This window comes from Impatiens glandulifera, chromosome 4 (assembly GCF_907164915.1).
Source record: "Impatiens glandulifera chromosome 4, dImpGla2.1, whole genome shotgun sequence".
In the NCBI taxonomy this organism is placed as follows: domain Eukaryota; kingdom Viridiplantae; phylum Streptophyta; class Magnoliopsida; order Ericales; family Balsaminaceae; genus Impatiens; species Impatiens glandulifera.
In genome coordinates, this window is record NC_061865.1 from 57,278,965 (window position 1) to 57,301,558 (window position 22,594).

A 22,594-nucleotide genomic window follows, 5' to 3' on the forward strand; every position below is an offset into this window, starting at 1 on the left:
ATATTTTTTTATTACATATTAATATATTTTCAGTCTTTTTTTTTTAAAAATAAAATAAAAAATCAACTTATTTAAACAAAAAATAAATAAATAAATTCTTACAAAACCATCTATGAAACTTTCTAAAATAAAATAAAAAAATCTCAGAATCACCACAAACTAACATCTTCTAAATAATTCAAGAATTATTACAAATTCCAAACAGATTTCTATAAAGGAATGAGATAATAAAACTGACACTAAAATCATGATTAATTTACCAAGTACTGATAAATTCTACATCCACAAACTTAAAAAGAAGGATGGATCTAATTAATTAATTAATTAATTAAGAACCATTTAACCCTAATTACATAAAAAAGAAAAAAAAGAAGATAAATATAGTCTTAATTAATTAAAATTAACTAACCTGCAAATTAATCAAGATTAGGGTTTTTTTTCAAATATGAACTCTGCGTATAAACACAGTCTCCAAGTCAGGTGGGTTAAAGAATACCCTACCACCACCACCGCCATTATATGACCGTTTCAAAGGCGCCGTCTTTGGTTTCCTCGGCGGCGGCGGAAGTTGGCTGGGAATTCTCGACGCCTCCGACGTAGGTGTCGTCGGAGATTCTTCTTCTTTGTTGTTATCTGTCGCCGGAGAAGTAAAAACCACCGGTTTCAATGAACTTTTAAATGGAATTCCGGCGATGACCCATGATTCTACACCTCCTAATTCAACATGGGTTTCGTCGGAATTGTTATTGTATCCCATTTTGTTTATGGATCGATGAATTGGGTAGGAAGATTAAGATGATATAGATTATTGGAAAGTGGAAAACAGAGGAAAATGAGATTCCTTTTGTTTTAGAGGGAAATTGGAATATATTCTCAGGAAAATTATGGAGAGAAAGAGGGTGGAAAAGGGAGCTTTGTTTCTTGATAAGATGCCATTTTTTTTTTACTTTTAGGTTATGAAGAGAAAAGGGTGAGCTATTGATGGGATGGGGATGGGATGGCTAATTCTAATTGGAAGCAAGGAAAATAAGATATATAAATAGGATCACATGTTACTATGATCTGTTATTGCTGTTCATCACTTTTTTTTATAGCTAAAATTTTCTTTATTTTTCACACTTATATGCTAGATGTAGATCTAGAATAGTGTCTTGAATTGTAATTTTTCTAGCAGTTTTTCATTCGGTTTTGATAGATAGTTGACCGGAGATGAAACGAATATGGTATTTGTGTTTTTGCTTTGATTCCGTCACGATCTCATCTTAAACCGAATGGAGTGGGATGGTAATAAAAATAAATTATTGAAATAGAATGCGATAGAAATAATAAAATGCATAACCCGTCTCGATCCGTCCATTGACATCCATAATCTAGATATTAAAATGCAATGATGTAAAAATTGAACCCCTGCTTGATCGAAAAAGAAAATTACAATAATGTCTCTTTGGGATTGTTTAGTAGGTCTAAAAAGGGTTTTTGGGATAGTTAGGGTCCTCTTTTTCACTCACTTGTAGTTTTGTTTTGTAAAAGTTTTAAAACTATTTAAGACATTAATGGGTCAAGGAAATTAATATGATAAATTGATAAATAAAAATATGTTAATAAGGGTTAAGCATGCCAAAAATTGTTGCAAATGATAAAATGTGTTAATCTAGTTAGCATTGCATAATGAATTCAAAATATGTTAAATATGAGAAAAAAATGTGTAATTGTATAAGAAATTGCTTATTTTTTCTTAGTCAATTACTGTGAATAAATAAAATAATTTTATATGAGTTTAAATTGAATAAACTATATAATATGGAGCAAATATATTTAGACATGATCAATATAACTACTATTTTGAGTTGAATTTATTTTGTTCATTACTTTGGCAACTTGTGTAATATTTAAGTGTTATTTATTTATGGCTATTCATTTGTTTTCTCCTTTAGGTGGTAAAGTACTCAATAGTTTGAATTCAATATTAATAATATTGATTAATATATCTTTATTTTATTACAATCACAATATACACTCATTTTCAACTATCCCCTCCACAGACTTAGGGATGGAAACAATTGAATAATGCATTTAAGATTCCACACCTAGATCACATGAGAGTTGGGCTTTTTACTTGAAGCCCAACAACCATTCTTTCAAGACCATTGGGCTTATCTTCTCATTCATGATTCCAAACCCACCAGGCTGATTCCCAAACCCATTTCAATTATTATTTCTTTTAAAAAAACCCAACAAGCAGAAAATAAATATGTGTGAAAATGTTAACCTGCATCTAGCATTTATGTGATTTTTCCATTCTATTAAACTGAAATAAAAACTGAAAATTACTACCTAATATAAATAATTATAATTACCGGAAAATCTATTATCATGAAATGGATCTTCTATAAATTTCTTATTTCTTCTTGATTTTATATATTTATTCATCAATAATTGTTACAAACCATTAAGGTATTCATGTGTAAAATGAAAACAACTCAAAGTTAACCCGTTTATCATTCCAAATGCGCTAAAATACCTATGATTTATTGTGGGGGTTAACCATTATTATTATTGGAATATATTGTACTAGGTTGGACCATTGGTATGACTATAAGGAAACACATGTTTATGTGATTAATAAATACTCTCTTCTGTCCAATATGGCAACTAAAAAATTAATTAATGCCCATGTGTTATGTCAAATGACTATTTAACCAGCTAGCTAAAGTCATGTCATGTTTTCATGAGAATTAATACTTCATATGTTATCTTAGTTTAACCTAATTTACAAATACATGTCTAAAACATTGACCATAATCTATATAATCAAAGAAGTTATAATTCCAATATTGTTAAATTATCTCTTTTTCTTTTATGATAGGACACTTTTTGTTGACTCAGTTTAAACAATATTAATTTAGTTAATTAGCTTCTTTGAGTTATAGAGTAATAAAAAAAATGAAACCATACTTGTACATACCCAATTCCCATATTCAAAATTAATATATTGATGTTACTAAGTATACTAATTTGATTGAAATGTCAAAATATAACTAACTAAAGTAGTACTGTAGCATATTAGGTGAATAATTTGGTTTGAGAGTATAATTTTATGAACATATTCTTAGGTTGAGATTTTATCTTGTGATGGAGCTATTATGGTCTTATAAATATATTAGAGAATTAATATTGGAATTTATGATCTTGTAATCAACTATTCGTGAATATTGAGTTTTAACATGAACTCTATAAATTAACCTTTCATGGTGAATTAACTTTTCAACCTATTTATTTTTCTTATTTTTCTTGTGCTTAATCAAATTCAAAATTTTATTTTGTATGATTTAGACAGTTTATGTTGACTCAAATTGAAGTTTGTTTGGTTTGCTTTTATTAAAAAAAAAAATTATAATCAAACATAATTTTATCAATAACATCACTCAATTTATTAATTAAAATACCTTCTGCATAACAAAAAATAATAATTTATTTTATCATTATAATACAATTTTAAGTTTTTCTTACAAAATAATAATAATAAATCCTCAAAATTACCATCTATCAACATTTTTTAAATAAATTAATATTTATTTTAAAATACCCCTATGGAACAAACTTTGTAATGTTGGGCTAGTGTAAATAGTTTTTGGAAAAGTAACATATAAATGCTTTATTGTGTGTACTAGCTTTTATTTAATAAATGTGGCAACATTTAAAAATAGATCTATTTATTTTAAAATAAATTTTCTTTTTAACTTCTCAAACATTATACTAATAAAAAAGTTGCATCATATTCTTTCTATCAAATCTAAATAAAATTACTTTTTTTTCAACAAAATAATTAAGAACAAAGTCGCACTAATGTATATTTGAAAGCATTCAACTTATTTTATTTAAAGTAATTCATTCAAATGTTTTTAAGGTCAATAAATTTATTTAATTTATCTGTTAAAAATAACAAGAGATACATAGTGTGTTACTAATGTAAACTATGAAAAATAATCATACAAATCTCTATATACAGATGGTGTTAAATACTAAAGACAACTTGACATAGTTTCCCACATTAGAAGCATAAAATTTAACATATTCCCTTTATGCCAAAATGATGCTATAAAATTTAGCCTTCTATAATTACAATCCTTTTAAAAAGATTTTTATTTTAATCTATACAAAATCAATTTTTTCAATCAATCAATCAATTTTTATTAATCAAATCACTCATTTCATTAACCAAAATACTAAAATATTCTCTAGTTTAAGTTATTATTTTTTATTTTATATATATTAATATTTTTAAAGTTTTTTTACCAAAAATAATTATTACTTCCTCAAAATTATCACCAATCCTTCAATTTTTCTTACTTGGTTTTGTTTAATAAGGCTTAGAGTAAAAAAGTGTTTTGTTTAATAAGGCCTTAGAGTAAAAAAGTGAAAGTAATTTTATTTCATTTAATACAAAAGATGTGATTGAATTAGATGAAACATTTTTAAGTCAAAAAAAAAATATGATTGTTTTATTTATAAATTATTAGTGCAAACTAAAAATCAATTTTTGTTAAAATTTTCTAACATGATTGTTTTAATTTTTGAAAAACAAAATTGTTAACAAATAAGCACTATATTTGATATCATTCAACTTAATCTAAGTAAATTCAAATCTTTTTGACATCAACCAATTTATTTTGTATTTGTCTATCTTGTATTAAAGAAAATTAAATATTATTTTTTAAAAAATTTTAAATTATAGAAAACTAGTATTACACTGCACAACCATGAACCTGTTTCAATTCAAATTGTTTTCAAATTTTAAAGCACATGTTAAACTTTATTAAAAATAGTAAATAAACCATCTTAATAGCAATAGGTAGTAAATGTCAAATACTACTTGACATTGTTTCCCTCCAATCTATTCATAAAATTTATCTTATTCCTTCTATGCCAAAATAACATCCCTTTGTTTGATGCTATAAAATTTAGGTTTTAGTTATAAAATAAGAATGGTTAATTAGATTCATGAATTTATTAGCTTAATATTATTCTAATTTATTTAATACATATATAGAAGTATTCTAACTTATTCATAATACATTCAAATATTTTTGACGTCAATAAGCTTTATTGCGTCTGATATATTACAATAAACGTTATTAAGTCAGTCGGTTAATACATTATACTAACATAAAAATAGTAAACAAACTTATCTTAGTATATCAATCGGTGGTAAATGACAAACACGACTTGACGTGGTTTCCTCTATGCTATGTGTAAAATTTAACTTATTCCTCTATGCCAAAAAAGACCCATTATTTGATGTTATACATTTTATGTTTTAGCTAAAATAAGAAGGGTTAGTTTGATTCATCTTATTCATTTCTATATGTTCGATAGCATTCAACTTATTCATTTACGATTAAATACTAGGAAAAGGTATATATAGAGTCGGTTAGTAAAGTAGACTAACATAAAAATAATATATAAACAAACAGAACCTAATATCAATCAGTGGTAAATACCAAACCGTCTAGACTTAGTCCATCCATATTCTTCTCTCTTGCATTCTCCATATGAACCCCGACCTCTTCATGAGATCATTGAAGCTCTTTTGGTACCTTACTTGAGTACTCGTAATCATCAAGGTAACTCTTCTTTTGGTTAGTCTTGTTTGAAAACATTCGGATGAATAATTTGTTGTAAATCTTGGATTTTCAGGTGAAACGTTCACGAATTCACGTGTTGCTCTAAAAGCGTTGCTCTAAAAGCGTTGCGAGAACTCAAAGGTTTTCTTTGTTCTTTATATTCAACTCTCGGTGAGTATATCTGTGAAAAACTTTGGATATAGAGTATTTTATTTGAGACTATCTCAATATGATGAATTATTTTTTCAACATAAATGTTTTGTTCATTAATTTCTCATTTTATCAATCAAAATGTTAAAATATTATATATTTTTTCTTTTCTTCTTTTCTTTTAAAATTAACACTTTTGATTATTTTTTACTTAATTGTTTATAACCCTAAACCCAACAATAACCTCTTAGATATTTAAATAACTCATATTCGAACAAAAACTAAAATTTAGTACCCAAAACAATTTTTTGGATTATAATGTCATTTTTGTTGTTTAATTTGATTCATAAATTGTTTTTCAATCTTGGTCAACTAATTGTAACTTTTACTTTATTTGATACAATTCTAAATCTTAATTTATGTTTATAACATCATTACAATTTTAAATAGAAATAATCAATTTAATTTTCTTTTCTAATAATAATCTTCATAAAACTAGTGTATAACAAAACAATCCGATATCGAAATAATAATCAATTTTATGAACAATTGATAAGTAGTATGATTAAGAGACAAGTGAGGGGAAAAAATAGAAGCAGAGATGTTTAATTTTTAGTCATGATGTAATTTTTTTAGTAACACAATTAAAAGATGTGTAATTATTATTATTTAGTGTAAACACTTGTAAACTTAATGTTAATATTTGAACATTTTTTAAGACTTTAAATCTTGAAAAATAAAATATATATTAATATTCATATTATAAAGGGCGAATATGTAAAAACACTTTTCTGCCGACTTGACAATCACCCATTCCTAACTTTTAGTTTCATATTAGGCTTGAAAACAAAGAGAGGTCATACTAGCTAGGTCTTGTTTTATTAATAATTATTTTAATTTAAATGTTCTTTTTAAATTTTATTATTTAAATTATTAACTGAAATACTTTTATTTTAAATATAATAATATTTTGATAAAATTATTCAAACAATTATCAACTTTTATCAAATAGTTTACAAATAAAGTAAGATCAAACAAGGACATTACCTTCTTTCTATATCTAAAGTTTCTTTTTCCTTTTTCCACTAGAGTTTAAATTACTGAGTTTTTTAAAATATAAGTTTTTACTTTTAAAATATTTAATTTATTAATTAAAATAATAAAAAAAGTTTTTAAATTTCATTAAATTTTAATTTGAAATAATTCTTTTTATCATTTATCTTATAATTATATTTTATATTTTTAAAAATATATATATATTTTTAAATTTTTAAATACCAAATATCAAACAAAACCTAAGACTCTCTATATCAAGTTGTGGCAATAAATTTATAAACTCCAAAATTGGTGGAATTTCAAAGTCTACGGTTGCATATATATGGGCCTACTTGATTGTTTTGAAAATGAAATAATTCTTGAAAATGAAATTCTCTTGAAAAAAAAAATAATTTTTCTTAAATATATATATATATATATATATATATATATATAATTAAATGATTACTAGTATTCAACGAATATTTAAACAAAAAAAAATTATCAATTCATATTTCTCAAAAGAATTTTAGGAAAACTTGATTCTTTTTTATTAATATTTTTTTTTAACCCATGTTATAAAGTTTAATTTTTTTTTTAGAAAGTTAGAACTACCTTATTGTCCTAATTCCAATTTTAACTAAAGATGTTTTAGTGAATATAACCATGATTTTTAATAAGACTTAAGTGTAAATGAAATTCATTACATTTAATATCTTAACTAAGATTTTTTTTCTTAAAAAAATATATGGTAAGATAGTCCTCTTAAGGAAACAATAATTTATTATTTATAGTAAGATGTAAACAAAATAATGGAAGTTAATTTCATGCTTGTTATTATTTCCATGTAAACTAATAATTCATATATTTCTTTTTCAGCCTTTTAAATCCAGATTCAACTTCATCAAAGTCCACAAAATGGAATATTCAACATATTCAGATTAGAGAGACAAAAATCTTCAAACCTCCATTTCTCAAAAAAAAAAACAAAAAAACATGGAACTAGGTTTGCCGGAATCCGAAACCAAACCCCGGTTCACACTTCCGGTCGACTCCGAGAACAAATCAACCGTCTTCAAAATCTTCTCAATTGCAAACCCTCACATGCGAGCTTTCCACCTTTCATGGATTTCCTTCTTCGCCTGTTTCGTTTCAAGTTTTGCAGCTCCTCCTCTCCTTCCCATAATTCGCGACAACTTAAACCTAACCGCAACCGATATCGGAAACGCAGGAATCGCCGCCGTTTCTGGCGCCGTCTTTGCCCGTATAAGCATGGGAACTGCATGTGATTTAGTCGGCCCCCGTCTTGCTTCGTCGTCTCTGATACTATTAACTGCCCCCGCGGTTTACTTTAGCGCCGTCATCGATTCTCCGGGGAGTTTTTTCATCGTTCGTTTCTTTACTGGATTTTCACTAGCTACTTTTGTGTCTACTCAGTATTGGATGAGTTCTCTTTTCTCGGCACCAGTTGTGGGGACGGCTAACGCGGTTTCGGGCGGTTGGGGAAACTTAGGTGGTGGAGCTACTCAACTTATCATGCCTATTGTGTTCTCGGTTATTCGAGACATTGGTGCGGTTAAATTCACTGCGTGGAGAATTGCGTTTTTCATCCCTGCCTTGATGCAGATGACAACCGCCTTCGCCGTGTTTTTTCTAGGTGAGGATCCATTTATTTATGAAAAAAAGAGAGTTATTAGAAAGAAATATTACAAAGATAATTTAGTATTTTGACTATTAAATGAGTATTAAATGAGTGATGTGATAGTCTGAACAGATGACTTATTTCGAACATTATTTTCGTAATCTGAGGGACCGATTTTCATAAGAGCTTAGCTCTTATATTGTTTAGGTTATGACTTATTATCTTTTATTTGATTACGAAAAATAGAATAGGGTATTTTAATATTTTAACTAAGATAATGAATTATTTTGATTATTTAATTTTATAACTTTGAAAATAGACTAGTGGTACCTTGGTGACTCTTACTATTTCTTACCTTCTCATATATTGTTTAGGTAATGATTTACTATTTGAAAATTAATAAAGAGTATTTTAGTAATTTGACTATTAACGATCGATCCGGGATAGTGTGTTATATCGATCGTTATTCTTATAACTTTGAAAAAAGACAGGTGGTATCTTTGGGACTGATTTTGACATCTTAGCTTGTATATTTTTTAGGACATAATATCTTGGAGTTAAGAAAAGTAGAGTTATTTGAATAGATAATTTGCGAGTATTTTAGTAAGTTGGTTATTATATAAGTAACTGACTTGATTGATCAAAAGATAGTGAATTATTTCAATCATTATTTTGTAACTTTAAAAAAATGACACAGTATCTTTGTGACGGATATTGACAACAACTTACCTTGTATATTTTTTAGGTCAGGACTTACCGGATGGAAACTTTCGGGAGCTTCAAAAATCGGGGGACAAGCACAAAGACAAATTCGGAAAAGTATTGTATCATGCCGTGAGCAACTATAGAGGATGGATAACGGCCTTATCATATGGATATTGTTTCGGCGTTGAATTAACCATCGACAATATAATCGCGCAATATTTCTACGACAGGTTCAACGTTAATCTTCGAACCGCGGGGATCATCGCAGCGAGTTTTGGATTAGCAAATTTATTCTCGAGGCCTGGTGGTGGATGGTTATCGGACCTTGTAGGTCGAAAGTTTGGAATGAGGGGAAGGATTTGGACATTGTGGTTAGTTCAAACAATGGGAGGATTATTTTGTATACTCCTAGGAAAAGTCAACTCTTTAAGTGTTTCAATCGTGGTTCTTCTCATTTTCTCAATCTTCGTTCAAGCTGCATGTGGACTTACATTTGGGGTAGTGCCCTTTATCTCAAGAAGGTACAAATATTTAAATAACAAACATAATTTATATAGTATTTTGATGTGTTATTAATAATTAGGTCATTGGGTGTAATATCGGGGATGACTGGTGGCGGAGGAAACGTGGGAGCGGTTGTGACACAATTGATATTTTTCCGAGGATCGCGATTCAAAACCGAGTTGGGAATTAGCCTAATGGGGTTCATGATCATAGGTTGTTCATTACCATTGGCTTTAATACATTTTCCTCAATGGGGCGGAATGTTCACACATCCATCTTCGAAAGGGATATCCGAGGAAGACTACTACATGCGAGAGTGGAATGAGGACGAGAAAAGTAAAGGATATCATAAGGGAAGTTTGAAGTTCGCTAATAATAGTAAAAATGAGAGAGGTAACTAGAGGACGGTTGAATTTACATATCGTTTTCGCGAGTATTTTGTATCGTTGTTTTTCTTAAACTCGGTCTTAATAGTTTTGTTGTGAACACTTGTAATGTATAATATTTATTAGTGTTTTTAATGAATTTTGATTGGTTTTAAAAGGAAAAGAATGGAGTAAAAGTTTGTATAAGTAATGAATTTAGGTATCATGTTTTGTGGTCCACTTTTTCTATCCATGTGCGGGTTTATTTTTTTGAATAAAACTAAGTCAAGGTCAACTATATTTAATTATTAGGTTTGGAACCGTACCTGCATATTACCCACCTAACCTGGCTGGCGGGTAATCAATAGTATTGAAAACAAATACTTAAAAAATATTATTTTTATAAAATTTGAATTTTAAATGAATTATTCTAACTAAGTCAATTAGAATTCAAATAACATACTATTTTATTATTAAAAAAACTCAAAAACTACTAAATTCTTTGTTAAGATAAAAAATTTAAATAAGCTTTATTCATAATGCATAAATTAATATTTTTTTATTATATTTATGATATCTATTATTTGAATAATTTCTTATTATCAAAATATTTTTAACTCCAAAAGCATTTATCCATAAATACAACACTTCGTGGACATTAACATAAAAAAAAAAATGAATCTGAAACCCAATTTACTTTATGGACTATATTAATTAAAATATTTGACTAATTAATCCCTCCTCCAAGCACACATAGTTAAGTGTTATAAAATTCATTATTAATATAATTGACTATTACAAAGCCCATTTTTAAATATATTATTAAGATATCTTAATGGAATGCAGTGTCGGCCCGCAATGTTGGGCTGCCCTATACCCACATTTTTTAACTCATAAATACAAAATTTTTGTTTTAAATAAAGAGAAGATGAAAAGTGTTTACTTCGAACACTTTCGTTTGAAAACACATCATTTTCTTTTATGATCTTAATTGGACCTTAAACAACTAACATTACCTTCATTTTGTCGTTAATACTTTCTCACATTCCTGGATCGTAGTTCACATCTTTAATAACACATTTATCCTCGTAATCCTCGTTAACACCTTCCTCTTCCTCATCATTTTCTCCATCAATACATTTTTCTTCTTTCTCATTTTCTTCATTAACACCTTGATATTCATTTTTTTTCCTTGATACATTGATTTCTAATATTCCCCTTTGTAGGTGGTTCAAAACCTCATATTGAAAAGTATCATATTCTTCATTATCACATTCATCTCTAATGACATTATTTTCTTCATTACTTATTTATTTATCTCTAATAGTGTCATTTTCTCTATCACTTATGTCTTCATCTCTAAGACTCGAATTCGAAAGGATAGAACTTTGATTTTTTGCATTGAATAATTTAGAAATCGAGCGCACCAATGACTTTGTCATTGCATCATTTCGTCGTTTGATTCTTCTATTATAAGATCTAGAAGTTTGATTTTGAAATGGACGAAACCTCACTATATTTTGATTTATATTCTTCGTTGTAACTCAAAAAATACATATATTAAAATAATTAATTTTTTATAAAAATTAATAAATAGTAATTCAACAAACATGTTATGACATTATTTATATATAACATATTTTTAAATCCTAATTTATAAACTTATAATCTAATAACTATCATATTAATTACTAGTTTTCTAAGCAACGGAAATTAAGTATTTTAAAACTAAATTTCTAATTTACTTGGATTTATACTAAATAACTAAAATCTATCCTAAGCATTAAGTATTAACAATAACATATTAATTACTAATTTATTAAATACCTAATTAAAAAAATTAATATAGTTATAATAAAATATTTAAGTATATAAATTAAAAGATGGTTAAAAAAATGACCTTAGAAAATTTGAGAACTAATTCAAAAATTAGAAAAAATTTAATAAAGTTAAAGTATGTTAGGTAATATTTATAAGTAAGTATAAGAAGTTTATATAATTTATAAGAATATATATTAATTTAAATAGTTTATAAATTTTAAAAAAAAATATATATTAAATTAAGAAATTAGGAAAAAATAGTTTAAAATAATTAGATTGTAATGGTTGTCCTTACAAATATAATAATAAGATTATAGAAAGAGAAAAAAAAAAAAGTAAAAAAAAATAGTTACCATTTAAAAAGAAAAGAAGAGGTAAAAAATATTACAGTAAAAATTTTTTTAATAAGAATTGGACGGCCGGGTGCCCCTGAGCTGGTCCTGATGGAATGTAGTGTAAATTTAAAAATTGTATAGTGAAGAAAATTTTGAAAACCAATGTAATTATTCAAATAAAATTAAAGAAAATTATTAAATAAATATTTTGATCTGTCATATTATTATAAAAATATTATTTATAAATAACTTACATAGAAGAACAGTATCTGAGACAAGCCTAGATTTTGAAATATAAAAATGTGTAACATAATTGATTATAATGAAAAATTATAAATTTTATTTTGTTATGAGTTCTAATAACACTAAAATCAATTTTTTTTAACTGAAATTAAGATAGAGCAAAAAAAATTCTTCATCTTTCTCTGCATGGGATTGGGGCAACCTAATTCTGGCCAGACACTAGGAAAACAGATAATTTTGTATCGTATTCAAATGAGATAATCGTGTTTTTCCAATAATCAGGCAAAAAGATCAAGCAAGACTCGCACATCAGTGTCGATCATTTGGGAATGCGGACGGCTGAGATTGTCCATGACCTTATAAATATTTTGAGGTGGTAAATTGAGTTGGAAGACCAGACATTGAAGACATTTATTTGGTTAAGAAGAATAACACATTGCCCAGAGACACATGAAAGACAAGAAGTCTAATGTTCGACTCTCATTAGTTCCATGATCATGCGGCTTTACAGGGAGATATATGTGATATTCAGATGACCATGATTAAACAGGATCTGTCTTTTTAATCAACAAAGCTAAACAATGAAACCCCTTCTTCTTTTTCGTCTACGTGATGCCCATCTTTCTTTAATGTCGTGTTTTCCCTTTAACAAGTTGCAATCATCAATTGGGGCGACATTATCTTCATTAAGTGAACCATAATCACTTCTAATTCGCGAGGCCTCCTCAATAAGATCGGTTATTAGCATCTCGGTTGTCTTTGTGGTTATCCCTCGTAAGTACCAAGAAATGGGCGGGGGTGGAACAAGAGCCGGTTGTATAAGTTGTTCTAAGCTCACCTTTGAACCAATCCTCCCTTTCCCTCTTGTACATGAAATGTAATCTTCCATATTCTTTGGTACAAACGGGTAACAAACCTTTTCATCCACAAACAAAGGTTCTAACTTCCAACAACCTTCAAATCTTTTCATGAATCCCGTCTTTACTTGCTTGAATTTCATCTAATGGAAACAAATTTCAAAGATGGAAGGGCTGATATTCATTATGTAAGGAAAATGAAATGTATAGAGTATATACCGTGTAATCTTTCCTATTTTGATCGACTAAAACATGGACTGTAATAGTCCCAGACCACCAAAGAAACCTCCATAATGCAGTTTGTTCTAATTCAACCACCTGCCTATGTCCTTCATCAATCAATACTCGTCTCGATACAACTTCCTGAACCACAATTTCAATTTAAGTAGGATACAAAAATCAATCCCATTTGGTGTTTAACACTTCAATATATGATACATCAGATTCATATCTTCTACTTGCACGAAATGAGGAGAGTATTTTACCTCGATGTTCTTGAAGACTCTTTTATTATCGGGATCAGTTACAATATTATAAATTGCATCAGGAGGAAGACCAACATTGACTTTCACATTCAAGTTACAAAGAGAACCTTTTGGGACGGTTACCTGCAACAATTATGCAAATTGTGTGTTTATAAACAAACAGAGTTACAGTAAGAAAATATTAGCTTCCTCAAGATCTTTAAACCTGAATTTCAGGAGATGGATCAGTCCAAATAGGATTATCTTTCCAAGATTGTAATTGTTTCTCCAGATTAACATCAATGGAAGTAGTAGAACTAGTACTAGTAGTAGTATCACTAAAGCTTGAGGATTTCCCCAAAAACGATGTGGCCAATTTGATTCCATCATTTTTCATAGCTTTAAATTGCTGATCAAACTGTTTCAAGAAAAGGAGATTTAGATGCAGTCATTATTATCCATGAGTGAATTAGGGCAGGCAGGAAAGCAAACCTTAGCGTAATTCTGAACTTTGTCACGGATTAGCGTTATGAAACTAGGGATTGATGCTTTAGTCCAATTCTCGGTCATTTTTCAGTTCCAGTTATCGTAATGAGAAATCAAATCATGCGTTTCGTATATAATCAATCGGTACCTTGAAATTTGAATGAATCACATCGAAATTGAAGAAGAATAGTAGATAATTAGGGATTCTGAATCTCGAGATTGTTAAAAGATAATGAACATATAGTTAGGGTTTTGGATCATAGTAGATTCACTTACATGAAATTAGGTTAAGATAGTCCACCGCCATTATCTCTCTCCTCTGCTTCATCTTCTCCATTTTTTCATCATTAGGAACTGATTTTCTTGAGGTCGTTATTTCAACTCTTACAAATAATAATATTATAAATCATATATGGTTCACAAATGTTTCAATTTACAATTATCTTTCTAATTTTTTAAAAAAATTGTTAGTATTAAAATCGGATACAGTGATTAGATATAATAAAGAAATGATATATTTGATCCAATTAAACTAATTTGATGCCATTATATTTGTTAATAAGAAATTTTGTAACATGCTTTCTAATTTCAGTTTAAAAAAATCGGTGGAGTCCGAAGGGTTAATTTCGAAAATAGTTGAACTCGATAAATTATAGAATACCGTAGTTTTATTCTATTTTTGTTTGAGATATAGTATACGCGCTCTCTATAGTTGTTTCAACCAGGTAAAATGTCAGTTAGATTGGGCTCTTCTTTTACCCGTCAATTGGTGAACAACCGGCAATTGGGGAACAGTTGAGGTTGTCTGTTACGGAATCCCTCAATTCCCCTAAGAAGGAAGGGCAAAACAATAATATATATATATATGAGGAGTGATAAAGAGAGGGAATTTGGTTAGGGAATGACTTGATTAGTTAGAAAATGTAAAAGTGGGAGGAAAATGAGAAAAAATGGAAATTATTTGATTTTTTCGAATAAGATTATGCCAAGTCATTCTCTCACCAAATTCTCTTACCAAATTCTCTTACCAAATTCTCTTACCAAATTCCCTCACCTAATCATTTCTCTCTCTATATATATATTAAATAAAACTGTTTTGCCCCCTTCCGTGAGGGTACGAAATTCGTAAAAGAAAATCCTATATGGTTGGAAAGGAAGGGAAGCACGAGAAATTGTAAACCATTTTCATCTTTATTGTTTTTATTTTATTGAAATACTTAAGAGGTTAAAATTCATCTAATAATTAATTAATTAATTAATTACTAATAATGCAACTCAAAGATTAAAACAAGATAAATATGATTACATAGCTAGCTGCTAGTCACTCATAAATAAATAAAAACTAAGAAACATTTATTCTAGTGATTTTAACATAGGCCTAAAAAGGAAGATAATTAATTAGGTTAATACAAATTATCAAAGTTAACGAAATCAAGAAAATCATTAGGAATGTGAAAGTTCATCAAATCTTCTTCTTCATTGGGCCTGAACCATATTGTCTCCACCGAATTACAAACCTGATGATGATCATCATTCAATGGGCCTTCATTTCTATCACTTTTGGGCCTCTTATCTTCAGAAGCATTCTCAATGGGCTTTCCCCTTTTCTTTGAGCCCATCACCATTGACTTTTTCTTCCTTCCTCCTTTCACAACGACGTCGTTTACACCCAAACTTTTCCTTAAATTTGTATTCCAATGGTTTTTTACTTGATTATCTGTTCTTCCCGGTATCCTTCCAGCAATCAACGACCATCTACAGAAAAAAACAAACTTTACTAATTATATTTTTAAAAGAATTAATAATGTTTTTGTTTGAAATACCTATTGCCAAGGAGTTTGTGAAGCCGAATAATGAGATCATTCTCTTCGTCGGAGAAATCTCCATGGTTAATCATCGGATTAAGATAATTAAGCCATCTCAGTCGACAACTCTTTCCGCATCTCATCAAGCCTATATCCGCGAAAACAACAACAAAAATAATATATAATATTTATTTTTTTGGAAAACACAAGATATAATATTAACTTGTTTGATATTTGTTTTTTTTAAGCTGGTTTGATATTGTTTTTTTTTTTGTTATTTAATATTAATATTAGGTTTTCTAAATGGTAGAAGGGTTAAATAACTAAAAAAAATATAAGTTTACAAAAAAAATCATCAAAGTGCTTGTTTCATATTAGATTTTTGGAAAATTTGTATAGAAACCTAATATTTTCGCTTCATCAATCAAATAACTCCCGTTTATCTTATTAAAATACCAAAAACACTCTTAAATTTGTTTGATATTGGTTTTTTTTAGCTTGTTTTATATTAATATTAGGTTATTTAAATGATAGAATGGTTATTAAACTTAAAAAAAAAAATGAAATCCTTACAATAGTTTGTTTTATCAATACCAAATCTTTTTTCTTTCTTACACTGATCAATCAAATAACTCAAAAACACTATTTTTTTTAATTTCAAATTTGTAAATAAACTTTAAAAACTAAATTTTTAAAAAATAAGTCAAATAAATATTTATCCAAAACCCATATAAAATCCAAAAAAAAAACACCAAAAGATTAAACAAGTTCAAAACTTTTACCCAAAACCGAGATAAAAAAAAACATCAAACAAATTTTAATGATATACATACCAGTAATGTTACCAATGCGATTCCAGCGACCACAACCATGGACACGAATGTACTCCATCAAAACCCTGTCTTCTTCCTCGTTCCATTGTCCTTTCTTGTTCATTAACTGATCATTACGTTCACCGTTTTCCACCATTGTTGAACTGAAAACTCTGTGTTTATCTCTTTCTCTTTCTCTCTCTAGCTATCTGTTCTAAATTATGAAAGTGAGGAAGAAAATGAATGGATCTGGGAACATGATCATTTAATGAAAGTAAAAGAGTCTACGGATCATTGAAAAATGACAGCTTATGTGATTATTGAAATTTGGGCCATATGATCAGTCAGAAAATAATTAATAAATCACCAAATAGAAAGATAGAAGTTTCTATCCGTATAATTATAATATTCATTTCAGTCCTTGGAAATGTTAGTTCTTTCTTAATTCACCACTTGATTACTTCTATTTTTCATCGTAAGCCACGCCTATCACGTTCTACTATTTGAAAATAGTTGATCGTAATTAATGTTATTAGCTGTATTATTAATTTAACTTATTATCATCGTATTCAATTCTTTTGGGTTTAGAATTAATTAATTATTATAACATTTTAGTTATTTAAATAAGAAAAAAACATATATTAATATTGTTTTTATTAATGTGTTTAATGAGAGAAAATTAAAAATATTTGAATTTTTTTACCAAATTCTCTATTTGGAGTTTATTTATATAAGGAGAAGACAATGTTCTTGACTAATCTTAAAAAACAGCCATTTCAAAAGTTTCCCAACATATTTTAACAAAATTATAATAAAAATAAGTTTTTGAACATTTTATTTTTATTTTTATAGTGTAATTTATTTTTTATTTATCTTTTGCATGAGTAGTGACAGACATATTAAATTTGAACTATGGTTTCGTTCTCAACTTCATTACCATGTCATGACTCGATCTTATCTAGAAGTACAACTAGTCATTTAAAATTTTTCCTTTCAAAAAACACTTTTAGTCTAATTTTCTAGAATTATATTAATTGTTGTGGGTAACATTATTTTTAATATATATTTAAGAGAGTACTATGAGATATTTGGATGGTGAGTATTGAGAAAAGATAGAGGTTGGGTTATATTTCTCTTATCAAAATTAGTAATCATTATTTTTCTTAGAATTTGTTGATTCTTAGTTATTTTGGAGGAGACATGTTATGGCTGTACAAATTAGATGTTAGATATATTATAAGGTTTTGTATAATATAGTTATTTGACTGTTTTTTATAATTTATAGTTATTTTTTATTTCTTAAGTTGTGTTTGTTATATCCAAATAATTAATATTATACAATAATAACTATTTTGTTTTAAATAATTAATTAATATTAAGCACAATCACAAATATATGGACATATCCCAACATTTTAAAAATACTAATAGGTATATTAATTGTATAGTGGTTATTGTGATAATTTTTTTAATTTACATTTTTGTTTAAAATTTTCCCTAGTAATAATTCTAGACAATTATTGTAGTATCTGTTTTGGTCTATTTAATTACAATATCTCTATAAACGTTGTTATGTTTATCTTTGTAAATCACAATAAATATGTGTTATTCTTTATTATTGTCACCATTTTTTTCAATCCGTTTTAATCCGAATAAATCTTAATACAGATTATAACTATTTTTTAATAAAAAAATTATATGAAATAAAGTTGAAAATCACATTGATTCGTGAAACATTAATCTAAAAGGATAAGTAAAAAAGATTATTCATAATTTATCATTCTATGTTTATATTAGAGATTATGACAAGAATATTGAATTTAAACTAGGTTAGTTATAAAGTAAAATTTTACATTTTGAACATCACATGCAGAACATATACCTAATAATTGTGAAGAAAATATGTATCTAGCCTTTATTATACACACTGCCCTATGAGAGAGCCAGCAAACTCATGGGGCTAGGGAAGACCATCCAGATATATAGTTCATGATAAAAAAATATATATTTTTTTTCTTCTCCATTTCCCTTTTCTATTATTTGAAAAAACAAAAATTTGACCCAAAAAAAAAATATATTTAAAAAAATAATAATATATCATGTCTGGTGAGCCCTATCTTCTACACATAACCAAACAAAATCTAGGGTTTATTGACTTTCTCAAAAAGACTCGTCCCCTAATGGGCATTCTTCTAAGTTCCAAACGAGCTCATGAAGGTATTTTAATGTTTTTTTTTAGATTTTATTAAATATTTTACATATTTTTTCTCTTTCACATTAATATCAATTTAACCATTAAATTATTTATTTCATCAACTATACTAAAATACTCGTATATTATCTTTAAAAAACCAATTTTTAAATATAAAAGAACATTATGGTAATTTAACAAATAAAAAATTCAAATAATCGAACAAGATTATTTTGAACAAAATATAAAAAATACTCAAATAATCAAAAGTATTAATATAAATACTCAACATATATATATATATATATATATATTATTTTATATTAATATAAATTTATGTCGAGAGCGGATCAAACTCATTCTGTTAGTAAAAAAATTAAACACTCATTGTCTTAGTGTAGTGATTTTGGAGTTTATCTAGATCATTTTAAAAAATAAAAATTATATATGTTGACTATTTTTGAACCAATGAAAAATACACTTAAAAATTTAATGCAAAGTTTTATTGGACTTGAATGCCTTTATTAGAATGATATTGAAATGACAAACTCTCATCATTATATGATTTTTATTGCATCGGGACCGCATAGACCATTTTTGTTCTCAATTCCTTGTCATCCTCAAAACCCTAAGTTTTACATTTTCATATAACATTAATGACTACCATTAATGATTTTTATATTCGTACCAAAGTAATTAATATTAGTTTGGCTGATATTATTTTGGTCATGTTTGAATGGGTGTTGTTTTCTTATCCTATAGATGTTTAGAAGACTCAATGCATCAAAGTTTAATTAAGAAGTTTAAAACTATTGTTTATTGCTTTTCAAGTTTTGTTTGTTGTCATAATTTGTTTCAACTATTATGTTAATCTTTTTTTTTTGGGTTGTAATTGTAGATAAACTTTATTCAATTTTTTGAAATAGTTTTATTATGAGAATTTATATTTTTATCTTCTTTTAATTCAATAATATAGTTTAAATGACAATATTACCAAAATGTCTAATTATTGAGCAGGTTATAGAATTTGAAAAAAAATTATTTGATGTCGAAATTTTTTTGCAATCAGTATAGATTTATTGTCGGGATGGATCTTCGATTAGTTTTTTACAGGATATTTAGTGTAGTGTCAAATGTTTAGTTGCGGCACATCTTGAACTTTTTTCCATTGTTACATGTAGAATTTTCAAAGTTAAGGACATGTTTGATAATCGATCTATTGGTTTCGCTAGTCGAGTTAGATGTAGAATGAAATTAAATATTATGGAGAGTTTTTATAATGAAGTTTTATTTTTGATAGAACGTAAACAAGTGTCTCCGTTAAACAAAACGTTGTGCGTTAGCAGGGACATTGATAATTTAAATGTGGGACATAGTTACAGTTTGTTCGTTAAAATGATTCCATTTGATTTTTGTTACGAGAAGTTTTGAAAGTCAAAGATTTAATCTAACATCTCGTTCTTTGAATGAAGTGCATTCACGTTGAAATTATTATGAATTATATTTGTATGGAAATAAATTGTATTATGGGAAGTCGATGTTGTATGTGTCATGAGAAAGTCGAATCGACAACTTACATATTTTTTATTGTCGATGAGGGATTAATATCTAGAATTTTTTATGTAGTATTAATGAAACTAGCATGTATCCCGTGCATTTGCACGAGTAATAATATAAAAAACTGTGAAAAAAATATTACGGTAAATTTTTTATGGGCGGGTCAACCTACAATCCGACCCAAGTATCCATTTACTCTCACATATATCCAAATTAACCACAGCTCTCGACCCGGCAATCCGGACATTTTAAAAATTAAGCATCATTATATATATATATATATTAGTTAGTTAAAAAGTTGAACTTATATTGTTAAAATGTCACGCGTTTATCAAATTTTGGGTTAAATTTAAAATATAAAGTGTTATTAACCTAGTTGGTTAAAAAATGTACTTGTTTTTGTTAGGTTGCAAGTTCGAACTATACCTATAGCATTTTTAATTTTATTTTTAACCGTTTTAAGTTTTTGGACGGGTCAACCCACAATCCGACCCAAATATCCATTTACTCTCACATATATCCAAATTAACCACAGCTTTCGAACCGGCAATCCGGACATTTTAAAAATTAATTAGTTAGTTAAAAATTTGAACTTATATTGTTAAAATGTCATACGTTTATCAAATTTTGGGATGAATTTAAAATATAAAATATTATTAGCCTAGTTGGTTAAAAAGTTGTACTTGTTTTTGTTAGGTTGCAAGTTTAAACCATACCTATAGCATTTTTAATTTTATTTTTAATCGTTTTAAATTTATGGGCGGGTCAACCCACAATCTGACACAAGTATCCATTTACTCTCACATATATCTAAATTAAGCAAAGCTCTCGACCCGGCAATCCGGACAAGCATCATTATATATATAGATTTATTAGATGGTCGAGTCTTTGAATAATTAATAATAAATTTGGATTATTTAGATATACGGACACAGGGACGAATACGGGCTATGTAGGCTTAAGCCCACACTACACAAAATGTTTACCCTTTCGATGCATGTCTACTAATTTATCCATAATTATACCTCTTAATCTCTTTCTTACTTTATATTTCATTCCATTCATTTTTTATATTTTAATTATTTTCATTTAACTTTTTTAATATATATTTTGTAATTCGAATAGAATCCCATTTTCTTAATTTATTTCTTATTTTTTAAATTTATTCTTAATTCTATCTTCTTCTTACCTGATGTAATAGCCAATATAAATAATGTAATTATTTATATGATATTTAAAATTGATTTTTTTTGGTTTGATTTATATCTTTTAAATTTATATAGTTAACGTCACTTTACGTAATTAATTTCTTTTATTTTAATTTTATATTATAATTATTCGATAAAATACTCACTTAACTTGAGTAGTTGAGTTTATTTTAAAATTTAATATAAATATAATTTGAGGATTAAATATTTAATTATTTATCCAATAATATTCTATAATAAAATATGTATATATAGATAAAAATTAAAACATCAATTTACTTCAAATAAAAAAAATATTGTCTTCATTTTAAAATTTGAAAAATAAGTCAAACTAATAAAAAGACAATTCAAAACTAATTTATTGAAATTCTTCTAACTTCATTTTTCAATCTAATGAATTTTTTTAACGATGCTTCTCCAAATAGAAATATTAAGGCAAAGTTTGAGATTACATTATTTAAACCCATCTTATCTTTAATTTCTAGATTGGTTGTGTATACATAAGTATTTAGGTTAACATCATAGTTAGTTTACGATAGACTATTTGTTTAGAGAAAATCGTCAAATTTTAAATGATTTCAGTCGTCCGATGCGTATTTATTATAATGCAATTATTATGACGTTTTTCGAGATTTGTTCTACAAAACCAATTGGGGAGTTAATCGTTTTTTCTTAAAAACATACGAGTTCGATTACCTATTTAGTGTTTTTTCATTCATATTTTGTCGTTGTGTGCTTAAACAATTTTATTTTTTTTTATCATTTGTAATAAAATGAGACATTTTTAAATA

The 22,594-nt window shown here is 27.2% G+C and overlaps 4 protein-coding genes across 5 annotated transcripts; 1 reads left to right on the forward strand and 3 right to left on the reverse strand.

Annotated features, from left to right (window-relative positions):
• Positions 1-161: 161 nt before the first annotated feature.
• Positions 162-1,137, reverse strand: LOC124936976 (cyclin-dependent protein kinase inhibitor SMR15-like). The gene has a single exon (XM_047477502.1). The coding sequence runs from the start codon at positions 755-757 to the stop codon at positions 440-442; it is 318 nt and encodes a 105-aa protein (XP_047333458.1). The 5' UTR covers positions 758-1,137; the 3' UTR covers positions 162-439.
• A 6,581-nt stretch (positions 1,138-7,718) lies between these two features.
• Positions 7,719-10,185, forward strand: LOC124935844 (high affinity nitrate transporter 2.5). The gene is made up of 3 exons (XM_047476277.1): positions 7,719-8,466; positions 9,197-9,677; positions 9,740-10,185. The coding sequence occupies exons 1-3, from the start codon at positions 7,806-7,808 to the stop codon at positions 10,059-10,061; spliced, it is 1,464 nt and encodes a 487-aa protein (XP_047332233.1). The 5' UTR covers positions 7,719-7,805; the 3' UTR covers positions 10,062-10,185.
• Positions 10,186-12,915: 2,730 nt separating this feature from the next.
• On the reverse strand, positions 12,916-14,629 carry LOC124934323. Of its 2 annotated transcripts, none has more exons than XM_047474839.1 (6): positions 14,508-14,629; positions 14,238-14,379; positions 13,972-14,163; positions 13,767-13,889; positions 13,501-13,644; positions 12,916-13,424 (listed from the first exon to the last, which is right to left on the reverse strand). In XM_047474839.1, the coding sequence occupies exons 2-6, from the start codon at positions 14,313-14,315 to the stop codon at positions 12,999-13,001; spliced, it is 963 nt and encodes a 320-aa protein (XP_047330795.1). In that variant the 5' UTR covers positions 14,316-14,379; positions 14,508-14,629; the 3' UTR covers positions 12,916-12,998. The 2 variants fall into 2 exon arrangements, with proteins under 2 accessions (XP_047330795.1, XP_047330796.1); XM_047474840.1 differs by having other exon boundaries at positions 14,238-14,373; positions 14,508-14,598.
• Positions 14,630-15,477: 848 nt separating this feature from the next.
• Positions 15,478-17,043, reverse strand: LOC124936653 (transcription factor WER-like). Its single transcript, XM_047477168.1, has 3 exons — positions 16,870-17,043; positions 16,055-16,184; positions 15,478-15,986 (listed from the first exon to the last, which is right to left on the reverse strand). Exons 1-3 carry the CDS (start codon positions 17,003-17,005, stop codon positions 15,635-15,637), a joined length of 618 nt encoding a protein of 205 aa, XP_047333124.1. The 5' UTR covers positions 17,006-17,043; the 3' UTR covers positions 15,478-15,634.
• Between the last annotated feature and the right edge of the window lie 5,551 nt (positions 17,044-22,594).